The 11,601-nt window shown below is 38.3% G+C and overlaps 1 protein-coding gene across 1 annotated transcript; it reads left to right on the top strand.

Annotated features, from left to right (window-relative positions):
- The first annotated feature begins 784 nt into the window (after nucleotides 1–784).
- LOC148981814 (uncharacterized) lies at nucleotides 785–9,830 on the top strand. Its single transcript, XM_089129336.1, has 8 exons — nucleotides 785–845; nucleotides 6,679–6,993; nucleotides 7,702–7,826; nucleotides 8,533–8,662; nucleotides 8,871–8,899; nucleotides 8,991–9,065; nucleotides 9,182–9,250; nucleotides 9,360–9,830. The coding sequence occupies exons 1-8, from the start codon at nucleotides 785–787 to the stop codon at nucleotides 9,453–9,455; spliced, it is 900 nt and encodes a 299-aa protein (XP_088985462.1). The 3' UTR covers nucleotides 9,456–9,830.
- Nucleotides 9,831–11,601: the final 1,771 nt, after the last annotated feature.

Below are 11,601 nucleotides of genomic sequence, written 5' to 3'. Positions count from 1 at the left end.
GTTGCAGCAACTATAGCAAACATTTCTTGGACAGGAAAAGATGAGCAATTCAGTTGTAGAAAGAAGAGGAAGTGTTTTCTGAATGTGAGAGTTCACAGCCGTCCGCCTAAACTGGGTTCAGAGATGATGTTGTGTGTGGGTGTTTAACAGTGCGGTCAAACTAACTGAGTTCTCAACGCCAGCGAAGACATACTTCTGAAACACCATTACTGTGGACAGCAAGTTCGGTCCGACACTCGTGAAGTGTGTGCAGATACTTTCTGTTTCACCAAACTGAGCTGATGTTAATCTTCAAAATACCTTAAAAACTGTTTTAGAATTCATTTTATACAAGTTAGTCGTGGAAATTGGAAACCTTTTTAGAAACAAACCAATTGTATCACTAATAATGTCATTATTTTTTAATTATTTGAGAGTAACAGTAATTCTCTTGTGTGCAAAAGTAGCCAATAAACTGTTCAGATCAGATGTGTGTTCAGCCAATGACATTAATAGTAAATGCAGTTCTCGCAACACACACACACACACACACACACACACACACACACACACACACACACACACACACACACACACACACACAGACACACACAGAGCAACACTTCACTGTCATGGACTGACATAGTGTCACTATAGCAACGGATGTCAAAAGTTCATCAGATAAGATGAAGTCAATAACCACAGGAGGAGCTGATGATGATTAAAGGAGGAGCTGTAACTATATATAATGAAGAGGAAGAGCTGTCACTATATCTAATGAAGAGGAAGACGGACAGAAGCAGAAATGTCTGATCAGTGTGATCTGTGTCTGCTGGGACTGATCATTCTCTCTTCACTTCTCACAGGTAAAGAAATCTGTATTTTCTCTAAACACATTTAGTGGAATTAGTCTGGAAAGAGTTCATTTGAACATGCTCAGTTTATTCTTGCACACATTCACGTTGTGATCTCAGAGTTGTGTATTGATACACACACGTTATACAAAAAGATACACTTCAGAATCGATCATCCGTTTATTCGTCAACACCAAACGTTACACCACCTCGTTCGTGCTCTAACAATAACTGCCATGTGAAATCTTAAACAATATTTATTCAGCACAGAGGTATAATGTGCATGAACACATTTTTTTAATGTCTAAAACTTAAACTCCCACTCTTCAAAAAACAAATGTAATAACGATAATCTTTCAATTCAGCATACTAACAGGACTGAACAACAACTTCCTTGAACAGAAATACGGCCTAGTATATTTTAAGAAGCTCTCGAGTCCAACTCAAAGACAGACTGTTTTAATGGCTCTGGAAGCCCCAGACTCAATCTGAATAGTTATGCTCAGAGTGTCTCCCCCTCGATGTAACCCCTCCCCATTAAACTCTATGATAATGTGAAGGTGTGGGTGATACAATGAGGCTGATTGGATTACCATCTATACATGACACTGTTATGCTGATGAGATCAGGGATGGGGAATTTCCAGTAACGAGCTGAATCCTATGCCTCATTTACATGCTCTGTTTCAGAGTGTCTACACCTCTATGTAACCCCTCCCCCTTGTAAGGTATATGAACACAAAGTATTTTGCCTTTAGTCAGATTTTTGGACGAAGCAGACTACAGCAATGCAACAGCAATAAAGAACACGGCTTAAAAAGATACTTCCGAGTCTCCTGGTTTTCGCTTCTGAGTTTTCAAACACTTTAGAAGTAAAAGTTCACAATAACGCGCATTCAAACTCTAGCAGAACGGATATATTCCAAATTACGATGGTCAGTCCAGACAATAAAAGGGACGGTTGAGCCCTCTGACCACTGTCACCATTCCCCCAAAGCTAGGCGGATGGCAAGCAGTTCGCGATTACCGACATCGGAATTACGTTCTGCGGGAGAGAGTCGATGAGAAAAGTAAGCGCACGGGTGTATCTTACCATCAGAGGCTGACCGCTGAGAAAGAACGGCACCGACCAGACACGGACACGACCAGAGTTCTGTTTTCCTGAAAGCCGTCACGATTGAAACCGAGATAGGCCTATTCATAACAGTTCCCATTATAAACCGCCTCATTCTGAATAAATCAGACGTTTGAACGAATCGTTTAAATGAACGAGTCGGCCGCCTGCCGCCTCCTACTGGCGGTTTAGTTTCAAACTATCACTCTTTTCATTCCTTATTTGTTTATTCCAAAAATATTTTATTTGGAAATATTTTCCAAAAATAATCTTTCAATGTAGGCCTAAATTATTTAATTTGATTGGTAACAGCCAATAGGCTAGGCTGTCTTATTATTTTAATTGAATGTAGCTTATTAATAAAATGTAAGAATTTGAAATGAAATTTAAAGCATACATTAAATAACATTAGGGGAAAGTGCCCTTTATAAAGGTACAAAAAAATTATTCAGATAAGAGTGTTTTCAAAAATGAAACATTGACAATTTAAGTTTAAAGGGAGTGAAGCCTCTATTTGGGCTATAAAGGAAATGTAATTTTACCAAAAGAAGAACTTTTAATATAAATAAATGTTAATTTTAAATCAGCCTACTTCAGTGTGATATGTTACTATATTACCATGTTTAATTGAATAATTGTAATGTGATGATCAGATGCAGATATCTAAATCAAAGAATATGTGTTTGGCCCGTGGATTATTATTTATTTTTAACAACAGATTCAAGTGACTCAAAGTGCACCAGATTAATGAATTTATCTTTAAAATGTACAAAATTTTCTCCCGGGGGGTATTCCCCCGGCCGGACCCCCCTAGTGTTACGATTTTGCCCACTCTGCCTCATTTTGAGCCAAAAATATTTTATTGTTTTATAATTACACATGGAGCACTACCCCCCAATTATGGTTGGGTAATTCGCACTCTGGTTGTAACGAGACATGAGACTTGTAAAAAAAAACTTTGTTTCCTGCACGATCTCGAAGGCTGATGACATCAGTGGACAGGGAAAAACACTGGTCAACGAGTAACTGTGACATCCAACAATCTGACAACAAGACAGAGAAAGAGAGGCTTAGAAGAAGACAAGATAATGAGAGGAGATGAGGAACAGGTGGAGAGGAATGAGCAGAATGAAAACAGAAAACAGCTGATGTGTGTGTGTGTGTGTGTGTGTGTGTGTGTGTGTGTGTGTGTGTGTGTGTGTGTGTGTGTGTCCAGCAGAGGGAGACAGAGAAGGAGACAGGATCATTGTTATCATTAAACACTGAGAGAGTGAATAAGACCGCTGTACGGTGTACATTTTAGGACATCCTCAGACATATGAAGACAAGGCATCATGCCTCAGACTGAAAAGCTTCAGGTCTCAGGAAAAACAATGTCAGGTCTCGTACAATTAGGCATCAGACGAAACAGCCTCAGACAAAAAGGCATCAGAAATAAAGGCATTAGGCGAAACGGACTCAGATGGAGTTTGGAGTTTCGCATTGCCCCGCCCCTTGTGACGTCACATGTACACGCGGTTCATAGCTCTGTAATTTATTAGCGTATAATTTAGTAAAGTGTAATGAGTAAAGTGTAATTTAATATGCAGTAAAGTGTAATTTATTCCTGTGATTAAAGCTAAATTTTCGCATCATTACTCCAGTGTCACATGATGATCCTTCAGAAATCACTCTAATATGATGATTTAATGCTCAAGAATCATTCATTATTATTATTAATGTTGAAAACAGTTGTGTACATTTTTTTCCAAAATCTTTGATGAATAGAAAGTTCAAAAGAACAGCATTTATTTAAAATAAAATATTTTCTAACATTATTAATGTCTTTACTGTAACTTTTGATTAGTTTAACTCATCCTTGATGAATAAATGTATTGATTTATTTTATTTATTTCCCCCAAATATAAAATAAAAATTCTTACTGACTTTTGAACGGTATTGTTTAATGTTACAAAAGCTTTAGATTTCGGATAAATGCAGTTCTTTTGAAAGATTATTTTGTTCTTTTGCTGTTCTCTCTTCAAAGCATTTTGAAAAAAAAATTACACAACTATTTTCAACATTGATAATAATAATGAATGTTTCTTGAGCATCAAATCCTCATATTAGAGTGATTTCTGAAGGATCATGTGACACTGAAGCCTGGATTAATGATGCTGAACATTCAGCTTTGATCACAGGTATAAATTACACGTTACTGTATATTCACATAGAAAACAGATGATTTACATGGAATAATATTTCATAATGTTCCTGTTTTTTATCAAATAAATGTAGCCTTGGTGAGCAGAAGATACTTTTAAAAATCTTAGTGATATATAGGCCTGGGCTATAGGCTATCGTTCATAAATGTTTTAATTAAATGTTACACTAATTTCGTTGTATGCAGAAGAGAACATGCATTTCGCCAGTTTTATTTGCACGTTTAAAATGTTAGATGACATATATGTACAAACTATTGTGAAGTAAAGCGTTCTTTGGTTCTTTCGAGCTATGAACCGCATGTACACGTGACATCACAAGGGGCGGGGCAATGCGAACCTCTAGAGTTGGGTCCGAGTCCACCTTTGTCGAGTCCGAGTCGAGTCCAAGTCCTTAACAATCGAGTCCAAGTCTGAGTCCAAAGAGGGCCGAGTCGGACTTGAGTCCGAGTCCTTAACATCCGAGTCCGAGTCGCGTCCGGCCGAATCCACAAAGATTTAAATGATTTGAAATTGACCTTTCACATAGACCCGCCCCTCTTAGTTACTGTTGCTACGTCCCACAAGCCATTCCGCTCTCACTCCACATGTTCTCACACAGTAAAAAATATATTGAGGAGCAAAGAGAAAAAGGTATTTGCAAGGTAATGCAAAAAAAAAAAAAAAAATAGTTGTGGATCATTCAGGTAATAACACACAATATTAAAATCAAGTATTTTGTCTTGTGGACTAGGCCATTAAACATCTGTTATGTGAAAAAGCTTTTTCAGTGCAGTACTGAATAGAAATGTTTTTATGATCCTTCCTATTAATAAAAAAGAAAAGAAAAAAATATATTTTGGAGATTCTGAAAGGTGTATGTAAACTTATGACTAAAGTGTAAATGTAACAAAAATCATGCAATTATTAGTCGCCAAAATGTTGCTATGTTTATCACATTCTCATGTTGCTATGGTTACTGTCAATCATCGCAATTTCATGACTCACAGGACTGGACTTTAGCGGATTCACTCCCACATTTAAATGCATTTATCACTGTTTTTGATTTACATTGTGAACGAAAGGACTGGTGTTCTAGAAACACGAAAAACAAAATTATTATTTAGATCCTTTAAGCCATCACTCACCGCGATCTGCACTCTCCCTAAAACTCTCGTCATAAACACTGAAGTTATCCGCACTGCACTGTGAATCTCTCATTTATATCGCGTCTAGACTTTGTTTATGAGGGGATTTGCAAAAGGATAAAGCTTGTGCTGATTCTGAACATGTATTTTGAGTGAATTCTCTGCATGTTGACTCTAAAATGCCTCTGATTTGCTCACTGTGTTCATGCACTTAATATACATGTCTGTGATTGGCTATAATGCACAACACAAGTAGTTTCGTTTCGTTTTTGAATAATGTGTCCTCCAGTGCCCGCACTCGATTGGACTCGGACTATTTTCCGTGTCTAAAATGTCCGAGTCCGAGAACAAATTCATCCGAGTGCGTGACAAGTCCGAGTTCATTCAAAATTGGACTCGAGTCCGAGTTCGAGTACCCCAACACTACGAACCTCCAAACTCCATCTGAGTCCGTTTCGCCTGATGCCTTTATTTCTGATGCCTTTTTGTCTGAGGCTGTTTCGTCTGATGCCTAATTGTACGACACCTGACATTGTTTTTCCTGAGACCTGAAGCTTTTCAGTCTGAGGCATGATGCCTTGTCTTCATATGTCTGAGGATGTCCTAAAATGTACACCGTACCGCTGAGAAACAGCAGGAGAACAGGGGAACAAATGTATTATGTGCAATGATGAGAAAGAAGAAAAATGAAGCGATCTGGGGAGGAAAAAGGGGAAACTGGACAGAGCCAACACAAAGAAAAGAATAAAACAGAAAGGATCTTTCTCACCCGTTTCAACTAAACCTTCCGAATACAGAAGAAAAATGTAGAAAGAAAAGTCTTCCCTATACTTCCCTACTCTATCTATCAAAAGAACAATGACAGCGAACGGCACATGCCCCTAAACCTAGTGTGTGTAAACTAAATAAATCACAACTAAGTGTGTCCGACGTACGTCACGTGACATCACTTCCCTTTTATATATGTAGAAATAAAGCCCAGCGCATCAGCCGTTGATTAGCATTATACATACGGGAAAGTAAAAGGAGGGAGTTGTGACCCCTATAGACAACAGTGTGCCGGATGGAAGAGCCGAAGTAAACTTCACAGAACTGCAAGAAAAACAACAACGCCAAAGTTTCCTTTTCAACTGTCGAGTAATTCCCTTGATGTTTATCAAACTTACGGGAGAAAAAGCACACTGATGGTCCACATCCTCGCCGTCTAGAAGCAAAACTGCTCCAGTAACTCCATGTATCCGCGCTCGCATCAACTTACAACTCAAAGAGCGATCCAAACTCAGCCGAAACTGGGCAGCTTTACAACAGAGCTTTAACACTCTCAGATGCAGTCGAGAGGACAAATATCATCATTTAATACTTCCGTTTATATCATCATGATCACTGAGATATACTGTGTTTCAGGAACCAGTGGAGACGATCATGTGTTCATCAGTTCTGGTGTAGATGTCTCTCTGTCCTGTAATAAACATCTTTCTGACTGCAAATCAACATCATGGATCTATTTTAACGGCTTCAGAGATTCAGGGACAGTTAAACTGATTACTGGAGGAATAAAGAATAAAGACACAGAGAGACATGAGAGACTGAGTCTGGAGTCTGACTGCTCTCTGAACATCAAGAACGTCACAGAAGAAGATTATGGATTATACAGATGCACACAATATGTGAACAGAGAACTAGTACATTATGCTGATGTTTATCTGCATGTTCTTCATGGTAAGTTTATGATTATGTGTTCAATATAAAAAGAGCAGATTCTCCCTTTAAACTCAGATGATGATTGAAGAGTCTGTGATTTGTGTCTTGTGTTCAGTTTCAGTGTCTTCATCATCATCATCTTCATCCTCACAGACTGAGATCAGTCCAGGCCGCTCTGTGACTCTCTCCTGTCAGTTGTATTCATATTCTAGACACTCCTGTGATTATTGGGTTCGTTCTGAGGGATTTGAGCTGTTGTGGGTGAATCAGGCTGGTGTTGATCTGACGACAGACTCCAGATATCAGATATCATCATCATCATCATCATCATCATCATCTCCAGATCACTGTATCATCACTCTGACTACAACACTCCTGGATGAAGATGACAACAGAGAGTGGAGATGTCAGCTTACTCAGAGAAATCAAGTCCAGACGTCAGTCAGATACACTGTCAAGTATTCAGGTGAGGAAACAGTGTTAGAAGAGCCTCATGATGTCAGGAACACTGAGGTCTATCAGTATCACTGAACCAGAACAAACTGAGGGAACAAAAGCTTCTTTGACTCTCACAGAAGAGGAACTCAAAGCGTTGCTTCAAACTAATGAACTGCAGTGAAGTCACAGTCCAACTGTTCACTCTTTATGTAATGTGATGATCACAGTTAAAATATGATGCTCATATTGTACAGTATGAATCATCTGAACTAACATTGATCTTCACAGCTCAAGCTGATTCAACGACAGCAGTGAATCCAGTCCACATCACACACTCTCAGGATCCCTCAACTATAAACACACACGTTTCTAAAGGCACATCATCACTGTCTTTCTCACATCAGTGCTTTTCAGTGCGTAATGCTGGAGTTATCTTCAGTGTTCACTCATCTAAATATGACTGTCATATTCTACAGGACCATTGGCACATTGAGTTGTGTTAGCTTCATTTCATGGACTCGTGTGGTATGTGTAATTAGCGTACTTATGCATATTCCATGACATGTTCAGTATAAACAGTGAGAGTCGTGTGTTGATGAAATACTCCGGTTCTTTCACTCGATTCTCCCAGAAAGCATCAGATGAAGACGAGATGTTGAGCCGTAAAGCATACTGGGAACCATGAGTATGCAGCATGCATTGCGGCATGATGCATGTCACCATTGTTGAGATTCATATGTTGATTCTTGATGTCTGTGTGTGTCTAAAAATCCTGTAATATATTTAAAAATAGAAATTCAGAATGTCTGATCTGTGGCAAGAAAGTATTATGTATAAAGTAAATATAAATCCAGTCAGGAATAAGATTAGTGTTTTCTACTTTATGATGCTAAAAACCTATATCACCGGATCCTCTTTGTTCCTGGCTTTCTTTGCAATAAATGATGTGTTTCAGTAAACAATGTAGTTTGCTACGCCTCACCTCGTGTCCTCCTCATCCTGGATATTATTATGAAGCATCTCAACTAACATTCATCCTTTTCAGATCAAGCTGATTCAACAATATCAAACACAAACTCTCCTGCAAACACAAGTTCATAATCACATCTTTTGTCTATAATTGTCCTCAGTCTGGCCTGTCCGTCTCTGACTCTGAGCTCGATCTCTTCTTCAGTCATAGGGATTTCTGTCGCTGCAGTCGCTGTTCTCCTTCTTGCTCTTCTCTGGCTGATCTGCAGAAAAACAGCTGGTGAGATTCACATTTACTCCTTTACAACAATTAAAAACAGTTCAGATGAGCAAACAAACACATCACATTCAGAAACATGTGGATTATCTGAAATCTCCTGCTCCTGTAATGTCAATCTCAACGAGATATCAAGTCAACAATCATTTAATGCTTCAACAAACTCTGATTGTGCATAAATACTCATATTTCACGAGGCACTTGTTTTCAGATAATAAAGTCGGGACTGGCGACTCTGCGGTGAGTTCAGGAATGCAGTGATTCAGATTTGATTATTGTCTTTAAAGCTCAATAAAGTGTCATTCATGCAGTTGAACTGTTTATTCTGAAGGTCAAAGATGAGGATGAACATAAAGGGACGTATGAGACGATCAACATGTCCATTCCTCCTGATCTAAGAGCCGATGTGAGTCTCTAAATCATCAAACATTACGCTTTAAAAGCTTTTGTGTTATTCTCCATGTTATAGTGAGAGAGATGTGTGTTAAACTCGACTCTCTGTACGTTTGCATTGATGTTTAGGAGCAGACAGATGATGTGACTTATTCTGAGGTCTCTTCTTTCAACACAAAGCCAGTAAAATCACTGGATGTGAGTCGACGCCAGCACACGAGTTTGACTCTCAGATAAATGATGCTCTAATAATGGTAATAATAATCGCTGTGGTTCAAACATTGATGGACAGAATCTGTTCTTTCAGGATCATGATACCGTGACTTACGCTGCCATCAGAGGAAGAGAAGATAAACCGCAGGATCAACTTTACAAGAACAAGACCTTCACAAATACACATTAATGACACAGATCATGAGCTCATCACATCAGGAGCCGACGGGAAGATTTCATCCGGTGTTTGGAGGAATGAGTGTGTGAACGAGCAGATATTTGTTGAATGTGAATCATCATCTGGTCTGTCGTCGGTCAGAGCGCAGGATCTCCTCTATATCATCACCGCTACAGTAAAGATGGAGATTATCCGCTCTGAAAACCTTCATCTTCATCATCCTCTTGCTTCAGCTTGTATATCAGCGCTTTCTTCTACAGAGAGACGTCCGTCTGAGAAGTACATCAGTGTTTTCATTATATTGCCATAAAATAGTTAAAGTAATTTGCAGTGTGTATATGTTACGAAATTAAATGTCAGTCATTGCTTTTCTCACATGTGACAATAAAGAGCAAGACAAATCATGGGTTAAAGAAAAGTGTTTGTGTCCTCCATTCCTGTAGAAACACACACAACTAAACTTGCTCTTGTTAGCTGGAAAGTTGTTTTAAAATAATAAATTCGAGAGCTTGTAGATTTGAATTTGAGAAGAAAATATTGATGTTTGTGAACTGAAATTTACCCTCATAGTTCTGATGTGAAAGTCTGAATGTTTCGATTCACACAGACCATAAACTAGTCAGACGTTCCCAACTAAGACAAACGTGCAGCGAAGGGTTTATTATGACGAGCATTGCACTGACCTCGTACCGTATGCACACCGATGATGAGGAAACGATGGAGTCTGGTCATCTACAGCTTTCAGATGAGCTTCTGGAGACGGGGTTTCATCCCTGTTATAGGAATTAAGTCTCATTCAGTGAGAGTCGGTAGTGATGAGTGAACTTCTCCATCTGTCCATTCTACACTTACTCCCCCGAGAAAATGTGGATTTCTCAGACCTACATTTCTGCATTTTAAGGTGTTTGAAGGTCATAAAAATGGTATTTAAAAGCATGTTGCATAAAAGATTACAGATTCTTAAATATGAGAATGAGGATAAATGTTGAAATGAATGATGAATGAATGTTTCTGCTTATTGTTGACACACAATCCATATTCCGATCAGGAATGGCCTTAATGAGAAATCTTTCAAGGATTATTTTGCATAGATGTTATTTCAATCAAACACCAGTGCAATCTTTTTGTGTCCAGAGGAAAATGAGCAATTTATATATTAGCATTAAAGATTGGTTTCAGCAACTTGTTTCTTTCTAAGGTTAGCTAATCAATATTTTTGGCACTAATCTGTTAAGTTAAAGTTCAATTGTGCACTCATAAAGACAGTCAATAATGCAAGTTGGGCAAACACAGACCGGCGGAGTGATACAAACGGTGAAAAGGCTGATAATATTCAAACACATTCGAGGACCACACAAATATATATTGTAAAGGACCTCTTTGAGAGTTTAATGTGTGCTTTAAGTTGGGTTATTGGTCAAATATTTGTGGAAATCTTGTAACTTATTCAAGTATTTTGTATGTGCTTTTGTTATTTGTATGTGATTGACTGGAAATTTGGTGCACCTGTAATACTGAGATTTGTCCTTTTGGTGACACCGTAGTTTTGCACAAGGGATGATGAACATTTAAGGGTAGCTGGCGGTGTGAATGGGGAGCGGCCGTGTGTTTGAGCCTACATGTGTGTATTTTATCTGAGATCTCGTGTTTTATTCATGAACTTGAAACTTGACGCCCGTTTATGACGGAAGAGGATTATCAAAATTTGTTTGCATTCCTTTGTGAGCGCAGCGAGGTATGATTGATCATTCATAATACTCTCCATATGTATGGTTTTATTAGATGTATAATTAATGTTTGTTTTGTAATGATGTTTGTAACTGTGATTTTTTTCTGTGTATATGTTTTCAATACAGTTTTCACGGTGCTGGTGATGATCATCAATGATTGAACCAAGATATTTTGCTCTATCTTTACGCCTTTTAACATTATTACAATATATTCCTATTTAACACAGATGTCATTTGCTAATTACATAAACTATAAGCTCAACTCATAGCCCTTGGATCCAAAAGAGAGAGTCTCGACTGATGCATAAGGTGTCCTTTAGTAAGTTCACCAAACCATGAAGCTCAACTCATCTTCATAAACTTTCCTTCCAAGACAATGTGGATTTTATGGGCTACATAAGAAAACTAGACAGTGTTTAAGTCTACTT

The sequence above is a fragment of the Pimephales promelas genome, chromosome 3, assembly GCF_988280905.1.
Source record: "Pimephales promelas chromosome 3, fPimPro1.hap1.1, whole genome shotgun sequence".
NCBI lineage: Eukaryota > Metazoa > Chordata > Actinopteri > Cypriniformes > Leuciscidae > Pimephales > Pimephales promelas.
This window is presented reverse-complemented; position numbering and strand designations above follow the sequence as displayed.

Excerpts from the sequence above, each read along its gene's own strand:
- LOC148981814 (XM_089129336.1), top strand. The coding sequence starts at position 785 with ATGTCTGATCAGTGTGATCTGTGTCTGCTGGGACTGATCATTCTCTCT. Across the intron at positions 846-6,678 it reads TCTCTCTTCACTTCTCACAG|GAACCAGTGGAGACGATCAT; the intron begins GTAAAGAAATCT and ends ACTGTGTTTCAG. Across the intron at positions 9,066-9,181 it reads CTCCTGATCTAAGAGCCGAT|GAGCAGACAGATGATGTGAC; the intron begins GTGAGTCTCTAA and ends ATTGATGTTTAG.